The 24263-nt window shown below is 45.0% G+C and overlaps 1 protein-coding gene across 4 annotated transcripts; it reads right to left on the reverse strand.

Annotated features, from left to right (window-relative positions):
- Window positions 1-510: 510 nt before the first annotated feature.
- On the reverse strand, window positions 511-23192 carry rab11fip5a (RAB11 family interacting protein 5a (class I)). 4 transcript variants are annotated; one of them, XM_035609639.2, is made up of 6 exons: window positions 22495-23192; window positions 10636-11141; window positions 9599-10133; window positions 5031-7190; window positions 2956-3112; window positions 511-2815 (listed from the first exon to the last, which is right to left on the reverse strand). In XM_035609639.2, exons 1-6 carry the CDS (start codon window positions 22869-22871, stop codon window positions 2558-2560), a joined length of 3993 nt encoding a protein of 1330 aa, XP_035465532.2. In that variant the 5' UTR covers window positions 22872-23192; the 3' UTR covers window positions 511-2557. The 4 variants fall into 4 exon arrangements, with proteins under 4 accessions (XP_035465532.2, XP_035465529.2, XP_035465530.2 ...); XM_035609636.2 differs by having other exon boundaries at window positions 5031-7535; XM_035609637.2 differs by lacking the exon at window positions 22495-23192 and adding an exon at window positions 15127-15292 and having other exon boundaries at window positions 5031-7535.
- Between the last annotated feature and the right edge of the window lie 1071 nt (window positions 23193-24263).

A 24263-nucleotide genomic window follows, 5' to 3' on the forward strand; every position in this document is an offset into this window, starting at 1 on the left:
TACAAAATCATAAGCTACAGACACAAGAAAAAAATAGTTAAGAACTGGTAAATTCTTTAAACTTGTGAAAGCTTAGGCATCATGAATTTTTTTGTGTTGGATGCATCACTTCAGATGAAATATGATGTCCTAAATATTTTAATTTATTTTTTCAGAAATTCTGTTGGTGTATAAATCAATTTTCAGCAGCAAAATTGTAAATTAATTTCCATTAAACAGCAAAAATCTAAAAACGGACATAAAAATACCTCTAACTAGATATTTGTCTTTTTTGAAGTGATTATCTAATTGTTTTATTAATTAATTAATTTTTTGCAAATAAAAAGTTGAAGAATTTTTTTTATCCAAAATAAATCTAAAGTGTTTCACCAACTTGGAACCTGATGCAAACTGGAACAAAGTATATGGAAACATCCCTGAAGTCAAACTTTTTGTAAACAAATACTGGATGAAGGAAAACACACAGACACAGACACGCCACCAAAGAGAGATTGACAACCGAACATACAGTGAGCAAGAAACACAAAATATTCTTTATTAAATATACAAAATTTTTGTGAAACAGAATTTGCATCACGAGTTGTAAACTTTCCAATCTTACATACTAGCTCACGCACATTCCTCTGGCTACACAATAAAGGACAAAACACAATCAGCTCAAACTTTAAATTAAAAAAACCCCAAAACCTTTCAAAATGGAAGACATGGAAGAGGATCGCGCCCCATAAGTGCCGAGTCACATCAATGTGTCACTGCAGCCATCTATGCACTTGCAAGAGCTGAGATGGCGACGAGACGGTTCATGGATGATTTCGTTGATGCTTCAAGCTCACTGGCTAGTCATAGTCGTGGTGTGAAGGAAGGCCAAGTGCTGAGAAATCACAGAGCGATTAGAAAGTGCAGTACGGTGTAAAGTAGATCCTAACTATACCGACATCGGACAGACACAGGTACAGTAGAGTCACGTTCTGACGATTGAGTAGTGCAAGAACATCCACAAAACGCTGTTAAAGGTGGCGTCATAATCAGAATACTTAATGGTGTAACAATCTGCTCCATAGATTAAGATTCAAGGCTTTTTTTTCTTTCTTTTTTTTTGGCATGTCACAGGAAAATCACCGTCCAGCTCGTGTTCTACCGGTATGCATACAATTTATTTTTGTGCAGTGATCTAAACAATATCACAACAAAGCATCAGAAGAAGTTAAGAGGAAGAAAAACTTGAAGTGAACAGATGGCTTTTCGTTTTCAGAACCTGCCCCAAGCCCCCGATGAGTGAAATGAAGTGCTGGATTTTTATTTTTTATGAATTTCAAAACAAAGCAAAAACAATAAGGCAGCATTTGGCAATTTTCAATACGGCATATGATGCTGTTCAATGCGGTGTGTGTGTGTGTGTGTGTGTGTGTATACATCCCTTTGTGACACCCGAAAGCAATGGCGCTATGCGTGCTCGAGGCGAAGCAGATGTGATACACCGACACTGAGGGAGTGAGAGTCAAGTACCAGCACGTCGCAGGCATTTCTTTTTTTTTTTTGCTTCCCCAATGTGGTGGAGTCGTGTGGGAAGTCAAGAAGCACGAGACCAGAGAAGCTTGCGATGGCCGATCATGATACTGTTGGGATACTGAGTGATTACTGTCTTCACCTGATAACACCGTGACCCATACAACAATCATTTAGCTTATGTGGCTGAGCATTATGGGTAAATTTCAAGACCTGCAGAAAGGAAAGAAAGACTAGGGGAAGAAAAACTGTGGGAAAAGCACAACACCACTTATCCTGCGTAGAAAAGAAAACCATTCACCTGTTGGCTAAGAACACTTTTGAACATTCGTACGCTACAATCAGTTCCCAGTGATTGTGCGCGCGACGAGGTCGAGCTCTCTCACCGCTCGTTTGGTTTTTGTCTCTTCAAAAATACTAGTCGGAGCACTCCATTTTATTTATCAAGGGAACGTTTGCAGGGAGTCAATCCAAAACAACATACACACCATCTGGGGTGGGGGAAAGTGACGGTGGTGAGAATCATTATCAGAAGGTTTTGCATGTTTTTACTTTCATTGAAATTGTGGGTCAGGGAGATTATTTTCTAAATAACGTTTTGACAACAGTGAGTGAGTGAGTGAGGGGTTGGTGGGATGTACGTTGTTAGGGATTGAAACCTCTACAACTCCTCTCTCTTGTGATAAGGTGATAGAAGTGACACGTGAGGTGAAAAGGAGGAAATCTGTGTTTTCTACAATCAGGACCCCCGAAAAAACTGAAGAACCTGGGCTTTAGACCCCAACTGGGCTGAAAACCAACTGGCTGAATGAACCTGAAAACAACCTGAGGACCCGCTACATTCAAAGAACCGCCCCCAACCAAACCTTTCCTTTTCTTTTGGACGAGAATGCGTTTCAGCACAGTAAAGCACGCCGGCTGGAAAAAACATCTCGGTGCCTAAATTTTCGTATCAAAAAGGACAGCATAGCAAGTGAGAAGACTAAAGAGCCGTGGTGGAGGTTAGAGTGAACAGATGAGGATTGAACTGCAAACCCCCTCCCTCTCTTCGTCACTTGAACTTGGAGCGCACTTGCAGCAGCGTGGGCTTCTGCTCCATGATGCGCACCAGCAGCGTGTCAATGTAGTCCTCCAGATCTTTGACCTGCGGCTTCAGCCGCCTCAGCTCCACCTCCCGCTTGGCCAGCAGCACCCTCTGACGCTCAAACTCCGCCTTCCGCCGCTCCAGGTCCGCCTCCCGCTGCACCAACAGGGCGACCAGCTCGCTGTGGGTCAGGTGGTAGTACGAGCCCGCGCCCTCCGTCAGAGACTTGAAGGCCGAGAGAGACAAACACACGGACGGGGATGGAGAGAAGAGAAGACAGAACGCGACAACGAATGATAAGAAAAAAAAATTCCGTGAAGGGCAGTGTTATTCACATTATTGTAATATTACAGATATTACCGCACCTTCCTGCGGTCCGTCGCCTGCTCGCTGATCTGGCTGCTCCTCCCCGGGTGGATGGTGGACTTGAGCTTCTCCAAGCCGGTGGCCAGCACTGACCGGCCCTCGGTCCGCTTCTCCTCCGCCTGCAGGGCAGTGGTCAGGGGCTTCACCGGGTGGGGACTGGAGAGGACAAGGGCAAGACATATATATATATACAGTACATACAGTCGGGTAATTCCACTTGATACAGCAGCCACACCTCTTTCAAGTGATGTAAAGGATCCGGTCTGGTTGCCAAACTGGAGGTCTACAGCCCTGTGGCTAACAACAACCAATGACCCTCCTGCACTGTGAACCATGGCCATTTTGATCAGTGCATGAATTGATCATACATAATTAAACAGATTAAGAGGAATTGAATTTAGTGAATAAAACACTGACATACATTTGTCTCTCCTCTGTCGCCAATCTCTCAAATGTGTGTAGCATGACATTTTCAGAATGAAATCCTCTTATACAGTTTTACCGTGAATACGACAAAGCATGCTTATGGCTGTAGGTGATTGCTTGAGATTTGATTAAATTAACGTAGAATATGAGGTTTTAATATCAGTGATAACATTTTATAAACGCAAGGTTCAATTGCAAACTTTTTCTGCATCTTTCGACCATATCTCAGATAATCAAAAAAATTATCAAAAGGATCGAAATCGCAGAAAAAATATTTATGTTACCCACATTTTCTTTCACTCAAATGTCAGTTTTTTTCTTGTTATATACTGGAGCCTTTACTTTCTTGAGACCTAAAAATCCTAATGTCGAAAAAATTTAATTTTGTGACATGGAAGAGAGTTAAAATTAGTTTTAATTTCTAGATTGTAATATTGACCTCACTATGTAAAGTGCCCTGAGACAATGTATGTTGTGATATGGCGCTATACAAATAAAATTGAATTGAATTGAATTGATTGAGGCCACACCTTGTGGTGAGCATTCACACGCAGAACTTCCTTTATTTTGTTCACAAGTTAGAGCGGTTTACAATGGAGCTTTTATTTTGAGGGTTTATTCTGAAAATCTCACAAAACACAACCCTGGTTTCCTTTGGGAAGATTTGACAATAGTCGAAAATATCAAAACATCCAGCAAATTAACATTTAATGTCATGGCTCTATCTTGCTATTTAATTCAATCTGTTTGCTTCCCCTGTGCTCAGGTCAACCTGAAGGAAATTCTCAATCGTTACAATGACACAGGAAAGACAGTTTCCTGTGTCAGTGACCTACATTTACCAGGAAATCTAACCCCTCGCACTTATTTACTTGATGCAATCACTTGGCCTGATATAACAGGTTCCATCATTACTTCAGCGCAGCACGTTGTCCTGTGGACCTGCAGGATGACACCAGACACGGATACTAAAGATCAACCTTTTGAAAAAACAATCCAAGACGGAGGTTAGACAGGTTGAGGCTCCTCATTAAAGGAAATAACTGGTGAAAATTGAAATCAAATGAGCTCAAAACTGAGAGACTTAATTGCGTGCGTTGGTGCAGTCAGACGTGTAGAATTGTGTTAAATGTGTTATTACCCAGAGGTGAAAAGGAAACGCGATCAGTGACACGACAACACCTTGTTTACTTGCTTCCTGGTTGAGTTTTTGGCAAATGAGTGTGGCTGGCCCTGTGGGGAGGTGTGTGCGTGTGCATGTGTGTGTGTGTGTGTGTGTGTGTGTGTGTGTGTGTGTGTGTGTGAGTGTGGTAGGAATCAGGGCAAAATAATAACTGCTAATTGGCCTGAGGCTTTGTTTCCCCTCCTGTTACCACAGAGTCACGACACACACACAAGACTCCTGCAGAGGAGTCCTGTCGTGTGTGTGTGTGTGTGTGTGTGTCTTGACAGAGTGACGGAAAACAGAGGAGGTTGCACCACAAAAGGAGAAAAACCCCTTGAGAGTTGGCGACACGGAAGAAAAGCAAGCGGGAGCGGAGAGCAGCAGAGGGAGACTGAAGAGTCGACAGGATAGAAATTTCTGGAAGCCGGATAAAGTGCTTCCCCCTCCACCTTCTCACCGAGCACTGAGCATGTGCAACCTCACCTGCTCTGCTGACTGGCTGCCTGCTGCTGCGGCGGCGGCGGCGGCGGCTGCGTCTCCCGAGGCTGCGGCGCAGCGGCTCGTGCCGCGCTGGGTGGCGACCTCGCAAAAGCGTTGGCAAGGGGAGGGAAGGAACAGAGCGCTACGGGGAAGCTACGAGGAGTTAGAGAAGGAGCAAAGGAGGTGAGGCAGGCGAGAGCGGGGTCTGGCTGGGCCGAGGAGGACCCCTGTGTTGCACCGGGATCACTCCCAAAGGAGGGCAGGAGGAGTTCGTCAAAGGCCGGAGTCAGTGTGCCCTCAGACTGTGAGCGGTGTAGCGCAGCAGACCGCGCCTCAGGGCCTTTTGAGAACCCGTCATCTAAGACGACATGCGGACCTTCCACACCTCCTTCACCGAGCCACTTTGGATCGCAGCTCTTTTCAGAGTCTGCTGGTGCTGCGGGAAGTACATGTAGACCAAAATCACCCCCTATCATGAATTGTGTCTCGATAGTTGCTGTATTGTCATCAGCTGCTGCGCAACAGTATTCTTCAAATCTGTCAGTTTGGGTAGTTTCTCTTATGGGTGACGTGGATGCGCTGGGGGAATCCTCTAGGCCCAACGCAGCATCGGCAGTCGTCTGAATGTCGCTCGGCTCGCCGCAGAGCGTTGAGTTCGCCGAGCGTTGCGTCTTGTCGGGCTCCGAGACGCTGGAGGCATCGGATGACTGGTGAGACGCACAAGTTTGGTAATCCTGCGAGTCGCTGCTGACATAAAGGCTTTGGAGAAAGCTGCTGGAGCTCAGATCAGACACCCGAGTGTGCAGTAGTGTGTTGTCGAAGTCTTGGCCAGGACTGGCTTCACAAAAAGCTCCAAATGGCACTGGAGAACACTGGCTAGCACCCTGCCCTCGTACATTAGTGTTCCCAAAGGATGAGTCCCAAGAGCTCTGCATCACATCGGGGGAGGAGGTTCGGATGTACAGCGACGGGAGTGTGGAGGAGAAGACGTCATCTGGAGTCGCAAGAATTCTCACATCTGCACCGTTGTTGACAGAGCCGTCAACGAACTCCTTGGAAAAATCCACAAGAGAGCTGTTGATTTCATCTATGCCTTTCCCTCCACTTTCATCGTCTGACTGTGAACAGACACCGGATTTCAGTTGTAGTTCAGAGGGTTTCGGCAACAAGTCAGGGACATTAGGAATGTTTAGCGTCTGAGCATCTGCACCTTCGGTTTCCGTTTCTCTTGCAGTGATCACGAGCTCCTCAGGTGTTAGCACTGGGGACTGTGGTGCCCTTGAATCTTTCGAACCGACCCTTTCATCACTACCCTGCTGGGGTACATCGAATACAGTCCGATCATTCGACCTGTCGGTGAAGTCTTCTTCAGAGTCTGAGGGCTTCGGACTTTTAGCCACGGCGGGCTCAAAGGATTGTTCAAAGCCCTGGATGTTGCTTTCAAAGAACCGCGCCTCAGCTTCCTCGCAGGACGACGCAGAAAATTTATCTGAATAAGAAGAAAGACAGGAGAGGAAATCCTCTTCTGCTGAACTGCCAATACCCGACGAGCCAGGATCCGGGGAGCTGCTGTTGAGCTGTACAGATGAAGCGTGAGAGGGGCCGTGGAGCATATTAGTGCTGGACGAATCATTTGCCTTAGTAGTACTGTTAGCTTGATTAGTTTCAGTGCAAGCATCAAGCGTTGCTGAGTCAGCCGAAGTGTTTAAAGTTATGTTGTCGCTCTCCAAGCTCATCTGCTCTGGGATTGTTTCAAGGAATTGTGCAAATGCGTCCGTGTTGGTCACCTGGCTGGTCGCTTCATGAGCTTCGGATATGACTTCTCTCCAAGGTTGATGAAGTAGTGCGTCATCCATATTTGTGTTCTGATCTGGATCTGTTATGGGGACTGATGCTCCTTTATCATCGCAGTTTTCCAGCGGACGGTCACTGGGTGTGTTTTGCTGTGTTTCGCAATCTGTGGTCGGATCCTCGGGAGACTGCAGCCTGCCAGCGGCAAATGCTTCAAAGGATTCGTCCCACTCTGAATCTGGTTCCAGCTCCCCAGCGGACATGAAAGGGTTGGCCGACTTCTCCCCTTCCGTGGGAGCCGCAGGAATTTTGGCCATCGGGTCACCCTTTGCACCTGTGCCAAAGATGGAGTCTTCCTCCGCGGTTGGGTCGCTGAGGGTCAGAGTGTTGTTAAGGTTACTCGTCTGCGGAAAGAGCTGAGATATGGGCGGCCTGGCACTGGAGAGATAGGGCAAAGGAGGCAATGAAGGTTTTGCGGGCGTGCGAGTGTTTGGCGTGTCCTCAAAGAAAGGGTTGTGCTGGAGGACAGAGAAGAAAGGGTTGCAGGGGGATATGGGAGGTGACGTGGTCTGTGAATGGCAGAAGGGGTTAGTGTGATGCAGTGGAGAAACCAGAGGGGCCAGATCTACAGGGGCACCCGGAGGGTGGTTACTGGAAGGGAGAGGAGGAGATGGGTGGGGGCGGGATCTGGACTCTAGTTTAGGTGACACCACCGAGCTGTGAAAGGAAGGGCACAAAGTCCTCTTGATTAGTGAGGATTGCTCACACGGCTGAACTTCAGGTCTTGCAGTAGAGGTTTTCTGTCTCAACTCACATTTGAATCCTTTATTTTTCCACACGAAACCTGATTCATTCAAAATGTCAAGTTCCTTCCTTTCTCTTAAACACTTAATTCATCCCTGGCAGTTTTGTTGTTTATAGTAGAGGTCATAAACCACTTGTGTTTTATATGTTTTCTCCAAACTTAAGCCAACTGACAACTGTTTTTCCTGTAACTGCGTCTATGCAAACCGTCACAATAAAAAGAAGTATTAATTGTTGAAATGAATCACACGTGTTTTCATATCTTTGATCGTCTATAACTTCTGTTTCTGTGCCCTCACCTGTGTTTTCATTGGCCCATGATGTAATATTCTGCAGCTGGGTGTAGTGATTACTTAGTGCTAGCGCTGCCAACTTGGCCCCCCCCCGAGGATCTGAGAGCATGTGGCTATGAAAACGTATGGTTGGCAGAATGGTATCGAGTGTACTACGGTCCAGAATAGCTGACCTCGCTTCAATCAGCAGGTGCTTATCAGTCCAATATTATGATGCTGTGCTTGGTTTTTTTAGTGGGGGCTTGGATGAGTGAACTGGTAAAAAATAAAAAATAATGGTTGGAATGTTTTTGGGGACCTGATTTAAAGATTCATAAGACTCCAATATAAAGTGCAGGAGCAATACACTCCGAACAGAGAGAATGTACTGTACAGCCGGTGACACCAAATAAATTACCCACTTAAGATTGTGCTCTTGTTAGAAGTGGAAACACACACACACACAGTATAAATTCACACACAACACACACACAGTAAAAATGCACACATAGACAAACACACACATATACACAAAACCTGCAAGAGACGAAGAATTGTTCCTGCTCCACACCCTTCACATCTTTCCGGTGAAGCTGACATTATTATCGGAGCGCATTACAGCGTGCACAGGGCTTCAAGCCTGATGGAGCTAATTTCCCTCAGAGCGGCAGCTCCCCTCCTCCATCTGCATTGCAGATACCTGCTGTAACCAGAGACTGAGACCAGGAGTTGAGGAGGGATGTGCCCAGAGCTGGAGGCAACGGCCAGCAGCCAGGCCGGCAACACAGGAAGTGAGAGGTAAACAACCAGCACGGTAAGTGTTCAACTTAATGACTCATCTATGGTTATAGACCTGTAGAAATTAACCCTCAGGGAACTGGGTACATCATTTACTGCAATTTAAGCATCTTTGAGTTTTATTAAACAACTCTGCTACGCAAAAGATGTTCTTTAATTAAACCTGCAGAGTGTGAAAATTGTGTAAAGTTTTTTTTCTTTCTTTCAAATTAACGAGATACATGCAGATACTGAGATTTAACGGTGCTTGCAGGTGGATTTTTGAAATTTGGATGAAGCAAGGCTAGTTATGTTACTTATTTTCCAGATGTTATGCCAAGCTCGGTTAACCATGTCATGCCTTAACGCATATGCTGTTTTCAGACATGAACTTAGTGAACTGACGTTCGTCACACGAGAAAGGCAAACTCCGGAAAATGTCCGGACGCAATTATCCAGGCATGCAGTGGAGTTTGCCTTTCACATGAGATGAACGCAGCTTTCAGCTCCTCCTGAGAAGTTCGGGAAAATGTCCGGACTTCAGTCCATGACTGAAAGCAGCTATAAATAATGTTCAGTCAGCTACTTTGTTGATTCATCACCAACTTTGTAAAAAAAGATGTCGAGGAATCTGGTTTACATTCTTCAGCCTTCACATCAAAGACATTCTTTCACGCCCGCATTTTTGCCGGAGTACGACCCGAGTATACAGGTCACGATGTGATTAGACACCTGAGTCTGTGGACAGTGAAATCAAAACGGTGCTGGTACAAACTCTGAGCAGGATCATGGGCGCGTTGGCTGCTTTTCACCTTCTCGATTCAATTCATAATAATGATAATTCTTCGCCCCGTTTGATGCTGAAAGAAATTAACCTGTCAGCGTCTCATTAGTTTTCTCTCTCATCACAGTGTGTGTGTGTCTCACCTTGGTTTGCTGTTTGAGTCCTTTGATCCGAACCATCCCTTGTGTTTCTCCTCCTCCTCCGACCCGTCCTTGGACGGACTCGGCCCTGTCCCAGGCGACTCACTCCTCCCATGGGAGAACAAGTTCCTCTTCTGCTTCTTCCCGTGGCTTTCCGATTCCGCCGTTCCCAAACGCTCCTCATCTTCACCCTGCATGGGGCCGCCTTGCTCCAAAGCCGCCGCGATGGCCGCCTTTTCCTCCTCGCCGGGTTTGTCAAAGGACCAGCGGCGCCCGTCTCCTGCGGGACCTTTCTGGGGGTCCGTGGCGGAGGCACGCGGGCTGAGGCTCTGTAGGGACACGGACAGAGGCAAAGACTTCTGCAACAGGCCCAGACCTAAAGAATCCACAGGTTTTCCTGAGCCTGGGTCCAGGGGCTGGACTCTGTAAGCATGGCTTCCGTTAACGCACACAGTGGGCTGAGGCACTGCTATGGTGATCTCGCCGACCTCGTCACCAAAGTCACATTTGAGAGAGGGCGACGTGGTTGCTGTGTGCTCTGCAAAAGTGGGGACAGAAAACGGGGAGAGAGAGAAACAGAGAGAGAGAGATAGGGGGGAAATTGATGCAGGTAATCAATGGCTTTACTAAATTAAATTTGCGAGCGGCTTAGTCGGGCGATAAAACCTTGTAATGGCTTTGACTGGCAATGCTTTACACAGCAGGGTGGGTCAGTATCTCTGGATTAATTCACCTCTGTGGGATTACTCAGTCACTTCTAGCATGATGGGAACTGTTGCCCTCTGCTTAATTGTGCCGTATGTCCCTAACCCTGCTCGGCAATCAGGTGATTTAACAACGTGGATGGCACTCAGAGGAGCTCGTGCCTCCATAACATCCACACAGCTGTCAGAACATAGCAGCTCCACATGAACCTGCATTGGTCCAGAAAAAGATGGAGGAAACTGAAATCTGTCATTGGACTAAAGGTGCAGTAAGTATATTAATATGAAAGATTCTCCCCTAAGTGATAACGTGGTCTGTCCGCTGGTCATTCTCACCTGGGCTGTTGTCTGCCGTCAGGTTGCTGCTGTTACTGGGCGAGTTGGAGAGGTCAGACACCACCACACTGATGCCGGCCGTGGGACTGAGGCTGCCGCCCCGCGACGACGACTCGCTGCTCTCCGAGCCCAGCGATGTGCTGGAGCGAGTGTCTGACGACTTCCTCAGCTTCCCTCTCAGGAAGAAGGTCCTCATCTTGCTCCGCCGGGCCTCGCCCCCCTCGTCATCCTCGTAGTCCTCCTCCCCGCCTCCATCGCTCGGCAGCCGCTGCCGCACCTGAGTCAGAGATCCACCCGGCAGGTTGGCCGGCGAGGAGTCGTCGTCGATGGATCGCCTCTTCCCCCTCATGCGTTCTTTCAGCTTGCTGAAGGTGGAGGCGCCCTTGTCCTTCATGACCAGGTCGTACATGCTGGCTGTCAGGTTGTTTCGGGTGAACTGGATGGTGACTTGAATGTCTCCTCGTTCCTTCTCCTTCTTCCCCGTTTTGGAGTTGAGTCTGTACCACCTGCGACAGAGAACAATCCATTAACATGGGCTTAGCATAAGACACACTGTGTTTATCCCTGTGGTCACTGAGTAGGTCGGTGTAATTATTCAGCAGCAATTCTGATTATTGATTTACTGTGTGAGTCATTTATGAAGCAAAAACGCAGCATAGTTGCTGGTTTCAGCTTCTCAAATATGAGGATTTTCTGCTTTCCTCTGATTTGTATTACACATTTGATGCCTTTGTCTTATAAGCTGCATATTTTCATATATTTATGACACTGACAATAGAGTTTTGAATTAACTACTGCTCTGGTTCGTGATTGGCTTCTTCTCCAAGGCAACTGCTGTCAAGGATTATGGGTATTGTAGTGTTTAGAACTGTCCCATTGATTTCTCACGGTCAAAACACAAATAATGGAAAAAGGTGACCATGGCGTAAACTTACAGGACTGTTACATAAACTTGGAATGAAAAATGGGAAAGCTGACTCATGATCAGTGACCTCTCCCACTTTTTCACTTCCATCATGACAAAATGAACTGACACATTCAATTATTCTGGTAAAATAATAACTGAACAACTGCGTCCACTGCCAAGCTGAATGATAAATTACAAAATCATTTAACTGCAGCATCACCTTCCTATTTAACTGTAGGAAGGTGTGTTTTTATTTTGCTACAAATCATCTCCCGAAAAACCCTTGGCTCATCAGCTAGTTCGACATTGAGTGGGGTCATGAACTAATGTGAAAGACTGTATTGTAATCCTGAATGGGGCTAATCTGTGTGTGTGTGTGTGTGTGTGTGTGTGTGTGTCCTACTAACGCCACACAGCTGTGTGTGACAGAACGTCCCACAATACCTTGGGGAGGCCTCATGTTTTTGACACCAGACTATGTTAAGCAAGAACAATACAGTAAAACAATGGTCATTTCTGATTTGACAGCGAGTGTCCTACTTAACTATAACAGACCCTTTAAGTAAAAACGGCCCCCCACTCCACTTTAAATTCCTTTACTGGACGGGCACAGGGCAGCAGTTCTTAGAAACACTGTTTACTGTGGTAAGTGGAACAATGCACCAACTTCACCTCACCATGACTCAGGGGAAAGTCTCATCTGGTCTGTTGTGACTGGTTGAAGAAAAAAGAAAAAGAAAAGAACACGATATGACTGAGAAAAATTCCCCCAGTTAACATGTGTTTCTGACACTTGGTGCTGCCAACAGGAAGTTCTCCGCTTCGGCGAGGGTGACAGAATAATACACCTGAAACCAAGACCTACTTTTATTGTTTTCACTTCCTGTGCTGCAGGGCTATTTTATCAACTCGCACCTCCACCGCAGTGCCTTTTCGTTCATGCATTGTGAGGCAGACAAATACCTGCCCACGTTTCATTTGAATTTTCTGGCATAGTACAATTTTACATACAGAAGTTCCACATGAGTGCCAGGCTCCAAATTGAAGTGAATCAATTTCTAAATATGAAGAAGTGCAATTACATTTAATTTTGTAAGGGCAAAATGTGCTTGTGAACAATACAACCCTTAATACGGAAATTTAAGACTGGATGTCAGAGAGAAAGTTGGAGGGAAAGTAAGACTTCATGAATAACTACCATGCCCTGTTTTGTGGAGTGAGTCAACAGGAAAATCTAAATGTCATGTTGCGGAACGACGTCGAATGTGAAACTGCAAAATGTTACAAGAACTGAGGTTTAGGATAAAAGGGGAGACGTGAAAGCTCCTACATGAAAGAAGACAGAGTAGAGAGGTTTTTTTTACTCCCACCACAAGATCCTGTTCTTTTTTCTGTAAAGATAAGATTAGATAAAATCAGCCTTTATTAGTCCTGCAAACTTTGCTGTGTTACTGCGGCAAAGGTGACTGTAAAAAAAAGCATCAGTTAAAAAATATGCAATATATAAAATAATGCAATATAAACATAAAGGAATATAAAAATAGCAATACTATGTCAAATGTAAAAAGGATTGCCAATGACAAATATTAAGATTGCACCGATAAAAAATACTGTGAAAGACACAGTTCAAATACCTGGTTACAAACAGGCTAGTTCAAAATATTTAGAGTGCTAGCATGCTTAAGTTTTTATGTTTTTTTCTTGATATATAGTATTGCATTGTGCATAAAAATATGGAAAACTTATTTAACACACAAATTACACTGATGTAGCCTACATCGTTGATCAGAATCCCTTATTATGAACAAAATATATAAGATCTTACACATTAGCTCACATGCTACTACATTGATGTTAGCATGCTACACTATGTTAGCGCTGCTACACTCTGTTAGCATGCTACTACACTATGTTAGCGCTAATCCCAAACTACAAGTGAAGCTGAGAAGCACACAAGGAGATATTAAACAAACTATCATTAACGGCTGTATTGTTGAATAATTTACTAATTCTTTATAGATCAGTTGGTTTTATCAGCTTGTAAGAAGTCCTCCTATAGGATGATACTTTTGCTAGCGCTTATATTCATTAGAATGAAGATTTTTAATTTGTAATTTTATTGTCCTTTTTCATTTTTTGTATATTGGGGTGGGGTTCCTTTATTTTGTTAAACTGACAAATGATAAGTCCGATGTATAGCTAGGTTTTGGCTGAGAATAGAGTGAGGTGAGGACAGTTTCAGAAACCCAGAGGGTTAATAAAAGGTCAATATGACTAAAATGACCTTATAACTATAACGCTTAAAGTTACATACTGTAAAAGCAGTGCCATTGTTTCAGGTCCTGCTATGATTACACAGGAAAAGAGACAGGAAAAACCACTGCTCTAGAAAAAACACTGTAGGCGGTCATTTAATTCACAGCACTGTACTGTTATGTAATCATCATCATCATCCAGCCTCCGACCTGGAGTTCAGCTCTGAAAACACGGTAACACTCAGGAAAATGGCCAAACGAACTCCGGCGCTTCCAGTACAAGAGTTGTAAATCTGAGAGTTATAAATAACAAGCAGGTGGAGCCCACAGGACGGGAGAGAGAGAGGAACGCTCCTGCTTTTATAGCCCCACACAGGAACAGAAACATCACATCTCACATAAATACACGTCAAGAAATCCAGATGTCATTCACACGCACTCAAAAAGGAGGAGCAACAAGTGGAGGACTGACACTCCTGTGTTGGTACAAATTGTTTTTGTAATCTTGACGGAGGCTGAATACGTGAGGCATTTCCATTTCGTCAAATCAAATCCTGTCACCAGATTATCAATCAATGAGTCAACAAACTAAATTCCTGAGCTTTAAAACCGGTCTGTTCTCTTTTCTCTTTTTTTTTTATTTGGAAGCCGCACAGATTTTTGTGTATAGGCTCCGTGTGACTACAATCGTACACGAATGCCGCCGCCTCACATGCCTGTCAGGTGTGGACTCGAGTTTCACACCGATGCTCCAACAATAGTGTCAGGCCTCCGCCTCCCGACATGGCAGCCAACTCCCTGTAGCCAAGGTGGGGCTCACATTCCAAACGCTGGACCAGGGAGCTATGTAAGGGTTTTTTCTTTTGCGGACGACGAGTTACTACTACTACATCTTTGATTTCACGGTCCACACATTGTAATTTAGGGCACTATTCTCATAGCCTCCATTTTCTTTATTTTGAGAAGAGCATGGATGGAAAACTTGCAATTGTGCGATCTATTTACATCCATGTTGTTAACTTTTTATTATTTTTTTCAACCCATGCAGGGTGAATTCAATGTTGTTATAAAAACGCTGAGAACATTTTTTATTTTTTGCTCCTGCTTGCTGACTGCAGAAAAATTTCAAGAGCTATAGTCTTTTGTTTTCAAAGACGGTGCAAAAAAAACGTCAGGCCTATTTATATACGTGCACCTGGGATTGTGGGTCACGTCACGCATGAAATGGCCTGACAACAACAATCCATGTCCTATATATGTAAGGGAAAAAAACCACAAGGCCTAAATACAGAAACTGCAACACAGAAGAAAAAGCAGCAGCCTACGTACTCGGGCAGAACACAGAAGAGGACCCAGTGTCCCAGAAGCATCATCCCACACAGACGCCTGCATACTTCAAGCAGGCTGCTGTCCTGCGACTGTTAAGCATTCAGGGTGAAAAAAACATCCACTGAAAGCCTTTTGATGATCCACTACCACTACAATTTTCAAAACCAAATGTTTGAACTGATTAAATTAGTGGGAGTTCACACATGTTGCTTGTTTTTTTTCCAGAAACAATCCCATTCCAGAGCTGCAGAGCATGACGGCATATAAGCTTCCCCATCTTGCAAAAACAGGAAATCACATCACTCCACCCCGTCCCAGCGTGACACCATCTCCTCATCTCCGCCTGCTCGCTGATCCACCGACGACTAGTAAGTAGACAGGGACATTTTTTCTCTTCCAGGTGCCGTCTTTAGTCTATGCAGAGTACCCATCTTCTGTGGAACAAGTAGATCCCCAAAGAAACCACCGACGGGGATGAAATTACATGACGAGTAGGCTATCAACCTATTTTATCCTGAGAGCACTCAGTCTCTGTGGGGCTCTGGGAGCCTGGGTGGTTTCAGAGACAGACAATAGAGACTCTCTGAGGTAAAAAAAAAAAAAAAACTGGTGCCAAGGGCACAGGATCTGTGTCGGCTGTGGAATTTCAGCAATTCATTCACCACATGTCGTTATTCAAGGTTAGGTTGCTCCGAGATACACTTTTCGTCTGTCACTACACAACCAGACTAGTCAGCCATAAATGGGAGTGCACAAGCGTTAACGGAGAGGTAAGGTCCGCCCTTTAGGACAGCTACTTCCGGTTCGGACCGTGTTAGAATACTAGGTACGCTGTTCCGAAACACATTTACAAAACTTTTAATCATGGAATATTTATCGAAATGGCTGGATATACAGTAGTTGTCTATGGGCGAACCCTCCAGGAGCGCTGTGGGTAACAGTGGTACCGTGTGGCCCGGATTCGTGCCTCCTCAGCAGAAGTAGCAGACGGGCCGCGAGTCCCAGACCACATTCCACATCTGGATGCGATGAGCTCCAGCCTCACCATCAACTTCCCTCGGAATAACAAGCCGGCATTGTGTCTCCCAACCACAAGTCCCCAGACACACATCGGGGATCACCGATAGAAAACCTGCACATTCTTCATTTTTGTGGCGAATAAGTCATGATCCATTCACGTACTTCCAAACTCACACTTGAGCATGGCAACGTGCAGTGCACCCGAAACTTGAGCGTAACGTGTGGGACACTTCTCACGCTCAACATTCAGAGGAGGAAGGACCAACACATTCTAGAATTTGCAAATGAACGTTGAATAAGGAACATGCACCCAGTGAAGACGCTAGTGTAATTTCAAGGTCACGTGACACAGGGGGCACACACAAGAAAGTAAAACGTTCATTCTTAAGCGAGCGAAGTAGCCTGGAGATATTTTGGCGGGACAGTTGTCATTTCCGTTCAGTGCACAACAGCCATGTTTGATTTGGGACAGGACCACTCGGATGGTGATGGAATTCAAGCACTGCGTCAGTGAGTAACAAACTAAAAAGACATATACCGCTTTTTCATGATTAGAAAAATATTCAGCGATTACAGAAAAACTAAACGAGATCATGAATCAAGTAAGTTGTGGTTTTACGAGACAACAATGAAAAAACAACCTTCCAAAATACCCCATTGATCACCTTTGGAAAACACATCATCACATTATTGACATGCGGTTGAAAACCCACTGAAGCAGGGCTGAGCATTTCAATTTCGTTCAACTAAAGTGGGTGTCGCTAAGCAACAGTAAAATGCGTCGGTGAGCCAAAGTCCATCACCGCAAACAGAAGCGAGTGCTGCAGCTGCGAAAGCGTCCTGAGAAACATGAAATAATAAATGTCGTGTCACTCTTATGCAAGTCCGTCTTGAGTTAAACCAAGATACTTGATTAGCTCACATGCTAAATGTGGAGGACAATAATTTGACTAGCTGCTATCATCCTTCAACACTTTGCTTACATTAGCATGCTGGCTAGTCGGCTAGCTATCCGAGGACCCACAGGAACAACAACAAGGCCGCTCAGGCCGCAGAGTCACAGAGACCCAGATTTGGAAACTAATCATTGGTTGTTCTGGCCTGTTGATGCACAATTGACCTACAACACCACAATTGTTTGTTTTTTTGTCTTTTCTGTCCCTTCAAATGTCATGTTGAAATGATGTTGACCTCATAAATCCCCACAGAATTTGATTTTTTTTTAAAAAGCCGACGTACATTTATTCTATCGTGGATGACTTGTCAGGTCATATACCATTAGACTACATTCTCTCTTGGCTGCAGCTGCTGAAAGTCTGTCGGCTCTCAGCAGAGGGTTTTTTCTGGAGGTGCAACACACACACACACACACACACACACACACACACACACACACACACACACACACACACACACACACACACACACACACACACACACACACACACACACACACACACACACACACACACACACACACACACACACACACACACACACACACACACACACACACACACACACACACAGTCTTTCTGCGTCACTCAGCAGATGGAGGTTCACTTCTCAGGCCTGCCTCGGTATCACTCAGGGCCTGAAACAACACCAGACGTCAACTTTCTGTAGACAGATCACATGACAGGGCATACGAGACTAAAAGACGGCGAGCAAACAGAAAGGAGCAGTTTTAAAATGGAACATCTAAACCATTACACCAGCACTCCGAGAACCACCAATCAAATATTTTTTTAAAAATATTTGAGCTGCAATCAAAAAAGAGCTGAATTTTGAATATATCCTCTCGGGCCAAAACTTGATTATGTAGGAAACTGTGTATGACAAGTACATTATTCAGCAAAAAAACATTGCTAAATAAATATTTTTTAATAACATGAGCAGCTTCGCGAGTGATCTGGAGGTGTTTGGTAGCCGACCCTTATGGGGAATTCACCCCAACGCCTACCTTTCCGGGAATCTGAAAGTGTAACGTGCACATTCATCACGGCCACTGTGATGTCTGTCTGCATCCTCCTGTGCCAGTCGGTTGAGGGCAGCTATACTAACTCTGACTAACTCTTAATTTAATGCAGAGACATGTTCACACATGTTGGGACATGTTTTAAATAAAGCATTCATGAGGTTGTGATTATGATGACTAGTGTAACTGTGCCCTGATGTATTTTCATAATGGAGTAATACAGAGTTATATTAAATATCACAATATTACAGTACATTTACAGGTATATTAAAAAAAAAACAAATACTCACTTCTGAGAAAGTTCAACTAAAAGATAAACAACTTAAATGATAGATCAGTTATTGGATCCGCCATGCTCAGAGGAAGGACAAAGTCGCTGTTTTTCAAGTCACAAATGTTTCTCGAGTGTCGGCTGTAAAGTCCTGGGTCTAGTCGGGCCCACATTTAGTCCTAAAGTGTGTTTCAAGTCGTAAACAAGTTGTTTTGTCCCTTTCAATCCTGGAAAAGTTATTCTAGTAAAATTACAGCCAGCAACCCCCTATTTTACTGAACCAACTGTTATTATAAACTATAGCAAACTATAGCTTTTTGAGCTAACATTGGCTCCGAGACTTAATTGTCAACACTGTCACCAACTTTTTTTTCAGTTTCTGACGGTCTTAAAAGACGAATTTAGGATTTAGGGCGTGAAATATACGTACTTGTGAATACATAAGGTACATGATACCATGCTAAGTGACTGAGGCTAATTAAGCTAACGTGCTCGTTTCCATACAGCCCCGTTTGAATGCTTCACTTAGCTTGTTGTATTTTCAATGGATTGTATGATTTCACTTACATGGTTAAGTCAGAACGAGGACAAAACAATGTACTTGGCAAAAGTATTGTAGTTTCTCAGGTAACACTGCTAGAGTGTAAAACTTCACCAGAATACAATAAAGACAGAACGGCTAACGTTAGCCCCTAAAAATCTGGTAGCATGCCGAATCCTCGGTTACAATTGTTGTAAGCTAGTTAGCTGTACATGCTAACACACGTTTCACATGAAAACTGATTAACAAACTGCTTAATGCTATTTTCCTTATACTTGTGGTCCATTAGCATTTCAGAAATGCTAATGAAAGTCCTCCCAACTCGAAAGGCTCTAGTCTAGGCAGACTAGAGCTGTTATCAACTGTTTTGATGATAAAATAATTAGTCATCTTTTAATGAAAAATGTTTTGAGCTTCTCAAATGTGAGGATTTTCTAAACATGACTGTAAACTGAATCATCTTTGGATTGTGGACTATTGGTTAGACAAAAGACACCTGAAGACGTCAGTGGGAAAAGAAAACAGAAATTTTAAACTACTTTATAGACAGATTAATTGATCATTTGTTTTAGCCCTGCATCCAGAGTCAAACTGCAATTTTGTGTTGTTTTTGTCAGTCGTAAAGTCGCCACTTCACGTCTGTTTTAATCATTACTCTTTCTAGGATGTGGGACAAACCCATAGTCTACAGCATAACCACGTCCTAATCTTTCATTTCCACTGACTGTGACGGGAACACGCTGATTCAGAAGTACACTGCATGGAAACGGATTAATCCTGGAGAGAATAAAGTAAGTCAGAGGTTCAGACGAAAAGGGCCAATCTCGACCTGAGTGTCTCCATTTGCCGAAATATATGACCCCTAGCACTAGATCACAGTGAAGACTCCACCTCCTCTAAAGGGCTTTATAAATATTAGAAATTGTAAAGTGACAGCTTCTTGGCAGCGCCCTGCCCCCCCCCCCCCCACACACCCCCACACACACACACACACACACCCCCACACACACACACACACACACACACACACACACACACACACACACACACACACACACACACACACACACACACACACACACACACACACACACACACACACACACACACACACACACACACACACACACCTCAGCACTCAGCACTCAACCTCTGCAATAATAAATGTAACGACGCGGTCACCGAAAAATCCCAGTGACTGTGTTTTATTGTGTTTTGAAGAGACAGACTACACGGTCATCTCTGTTTTTCCCCTTCACCTCACCTGAGCAGCATATTGATTGCACTTTATCTGGGGCATTTTTATCATCAGGTTTTACTGCCACCATATGCAAATAAAGCTCACCTCCAACTTTGATAAGTTTAGTAGCAAACACTTTGAAATACTATATTGCTTCTTTTACACAATGAAAAGTTACATCAGCCATAAAGTTGAGTTCAATACACTCAAGGGTTTTGATGCAGTTGCCTTATTTGATACAGTCTAATCGGATAACAAGCTCATGATGGTTAATGTTAACTTCATGGCTCTTCTATTTATTGTGCTTCTATTATATTTACTACTATCCCATTTTGCTGAGTACATACTGTAGGTTGGGTATTGTTCTAAAGCTCACTGACTGAGGTGTGGCCAGAGGTGTAACGAGATCAACCCAATGGAACAATGGCAACTTTCTTAACTTAATAAAATGTGAAACCTAAGTCGGCTATTAAGATAATGTTGTTGAAGCCAATCTGCTTTTTGTCTACAGCTAAAAAAAAAGGAAAAAAACTGATGCCCTGATTTCACTCTCCAATATCAAACTTTCAGTCTATCAAACTCCCATAAAGGAGGTTAAACGACTTATTGAAAAATCAAATCGTAGAGTTATAAATGCCTTTGTCTTTAAGGGTCCCCAACAGTCCCCAACAAAAACACAATTCAATTCTGTTACAGTAATGTTTGCTGAAAATGATAATGCCCAGCCGTTATCTAGTCTTTTTTTTAAATGCTGGTTTATATTGACATGTAATGTATGTCTTCAGTAAAGGAACCTTTTTTTTTAGATAAGTTTTGACAAACAGACAAAAGCAACTTCCAACGTATCCTTCACCATCTTATACTTTGGCCCGAGCATGACAGCATCAATGCTTTTTAATGGGCTGACTACATATGTAATTATTGACAGTCGGCTGTGGGAAGTGTTGCTAGTGACCGGCCATAGTTTCACTGAATACCACATGGAGACAATGAATGTACCAGGGCACCAACCTGCTGACACATCATCATCATGATCAACATCACAGGCCGACTCTAACCTTCAAGAGAACCTGCTGCAGCAGTGACCCGACAGGAGGAGGCTGGTTCCCCTTTCATCTCGTGTTCAAGGGTCTATCTGAGTGGAAGAACAGTCAGGTCAGGCGATGGTCACGTCTACCAAAGTTCACCGCGACTACAAAATATTCAATCTGTGCTCAGTCAACAGGATCGAGGAGGAGATTGTAGAATGGTGGAGGGCGTTTGAGGTCACCGTACCGAAAAAACACCACAGCACTTGAACAGATACAGCAACTGGTTCCGCAACTATTTGGTGATGTAACTGGCATCTCGAGCAAGAATTGTCTGGTGACACCCAACCTTAGGTTCCTGATTTTAGCCAAAGAGATGTTTGAGTAAAGAGTGCAAAAAGCGAAACTTTTCTTGAGCTAATTTCTGTGCGTTCGCGATCAAACCTTCATATAAAGGCAGCAACTTCAGGTCTGCTCTCTGGGAGGTGTTGAAAGGAATCTACGAGATCGCAAAAAACAACATTGGTGCAACCAAAAGGTCCACTGATATCTCCTTCTGCCACTTATTGATCACGAGTAAGAGTTATCCAACGGTGGAGATGTCCCTTTGAGTTGCGTAACGTTCGCAGCAACACATTTCGTGTCACGTATCCGAGGCCTGTGGTGCAGATGACAGGCGTCCGGTGAAACAACATGTTATTCTATAAATACCTCGGAGCTTTCAGATCATGAAACGGGTTTTAGATAATCCCCAGGAATTGGGACAGCCATTAATCCCTCTGCCTCGCTCCACGCCACTGGGAAACAGCATCTCGAGAGAACCCACGACCAAACAAACAAACCAGGTGGGCGGGCGGGCGGGCACCAACAACGCAGGAGGAGGAGGAGGAGGAGGTGGTGGTTGTGGTGATGGAGGAGATGAGGCTTCTAGAAGCTCTGGGGGTTTTTAGGGGGGGAAGCCTCCAGCCTCAGTGGGATGCATGTTGTGGTCAGTGAGTTTAGTTTGGCATGTGTGTGTGTGTGTGTGTGTGTGTGTGTGTGTGTGTGTGTGTGAGGGAGGAGGGAGGAGGGATGGGATGGAGGGTGTGTCTGCAGGGCCCTGGTGCAGCAGCACCACCACACAGATGACAGCTGTGTCTGTGTGTTTGTCTGAGAACAAACTATGCAGAATAAAAAATAAATACAAAAAAAATAGCCAGTAACACCCTGATGCGTTCACTGACCATGGGACTAGTGGGAAAGTAAAATGAAGTACATGCATGCAGCTACACACACAGATGATCGACTCACTGGTTCTTCGCGCATCGGCTCTCGTGGAACACCTCGTCCAGCGGCACCACCGCCTGCCCGAGGAACACGTCCAGCCCGATGAGCGCCCGGTGCATGACGGTGAGCACCAGCTCGCCGGCCGCCGCGCCGCCGCCGCCGCCGCTCCTCCGCCGCAGCGCGCCGGGCTGCAGCTCGAAGGAGCACTCCTCCCTCCACTCGGGCTCCGTGGTCTTCTCCGCCACGCGCGTCGAGTACTTCTCCCTGGCCAGCTGGATGATGGTGTACACGTCGCTGGTGCCGTGCTTGCCCTTGCCGCGCAAGCCCCGGCCGCGCAGCACCGTCACCTGCACGTGCGACGGCGACCATTGCTGGTCCTCGTCCGCGGCGAGCGAGGACATGTCCCCGCCGACCGACCGGCCGACCGACCGACCGACCGACCGCCCCGCTGGTGCCGCCGTCCGCCGCTTCCCTCCCTGCTCCGCTTTTGTGCACAGTCACATCAGCTCCGGGGTCGCTGCCGCATTACGTCTGTCTGCGGGGTCGTTGTCTTCTTCGCCCTTAGTTTGCTCCGACGTCCTGCGTCTCGCTCGGCGGTCCTCTCGGCTCCCCGTCCCCCCGCGCACGGAGCGTTTGCGTCTGCGTGTGTCTCCTCCCGCCGCACGGGCCTCGCTCTGCGGGCAGCGACGTCACGCCTCCATCCTCCTCCGTCCTCTTCTTCCTCCTCTTCTTCTTCTTCTGCAGGACGAGGAAGTTCAACACCACATGCACGAGCCGAGGTCACAGTGCACGTGTGTGTGTGTGTGTGTGGGGGGGGGGGGGGGGGGGTTAGTAAAACATGTTTATATATATATATGTATAATTTTTTTAAAGAATCTTTTTATTGGCATTTTTTACAAAAAAAAGCATATAGCATAGATACAAAAAAAGTAAAAAGTAAACACCCAAAACATACACACACACACACACACACACACACGGGAGGGGGGGTACAAGTATGTCCAGTTCATCTAAAACACTAGTCCAGGAAACTAAAACCCATAAATTCCTACTAGTATTAATACAATAGCAAAACAGAAACAGGCAAAAACAACCCACAAGGCCACAACCCCAATGTGACGTTATCAGGGCTAAATTTCTAATAACCAAAACATGTTCAATTTAAAGTTATTTCTAAAGGTTAAAGCAGCAAATTCCAACATGTGTAACAACATCTGGCTGGAACCAGAGGATATTTGCATATTTATTAATTATTAAAAAATAGTTGATTTTTGCTCAAACAAATTCCAGTTGTCTGATGGATTAGGTGACTAATCGCTCTGATCTGATAAGCTGTAAAAACCTGAGATGCAAGAGACATTTATTTCTGCATGTATATTAAAAACAAGGAGCAGTCAGTTGTTTTCTTTCTATTGCTTTTTAGACTTTTTCTTGCCCTGATCGTGTCTGAATCCCTCCGCTGCACAGACACAGTATTATAATCATCACTATGGATATATAGTGTATGAAGTATATACAGAAGAATCTGTCTAGCCCCGTTTCAGTACTCGACACTGTGGGCTGGATATTCCAAACCCAAATCATCAAAGGTCATGACACCGGAGTCATAAGTGAGATACACCGTGTCATATCTGATATGTTTTGGCACATCCTGTCGGTGCTTTCGCACGATGGTGTCGCCGAGATGTTTCCAGAACACGACCGCAAATATCGAGACAATTGATAAGTCCCTCAGATGTAAAGTCAACTTCTCCCCTTTCATGTAAAGGAACACAGACGCAGACGTCTGAGCG

This window comes from Scophthalmus maximus, chromosome 15 (genome assembly GCF_022379125.1).
Source record: "Scophthalmus maximus strain ysfricsl-2021 chromosome 15, ASM2237912v1, whole genome shotgun sequence".
In the NCBI taxonomy this organism is placed as follows: domain Eukaryota; kingdom Metazoa; phylum Chordata; class Actinopteri; order Pleuronectiformes; family Scophthalmidae; genus Scophthalmus; species Scophthalmus maximus.

Bases quoted from the DNA above. Each gene is read 5' to 3' on its own strand.
- rab11fip5a (XM_035609636.2), bottom strand. From the start codon at position 22,871: ATGTCCTCGCTCGCCGCGGACGAGGACCAGCAATGGTCGCCGTCGCAC. The intron at 11,142-22,494 runs GTGAGTCGATCA...TCTCTGTCGCAG, and splicing joins AGCCGATGCGCGAAGAACCA to GTGGTACAGACTCAACTCCA. The intron at 3,113-5,030 runs GTGAGGTTGCAC...TGTCCTCTCCAG, and splicing joins GCAGCCAGTCAGCAGAGCAG to TCCCCACCCGGTGAAGCCCC.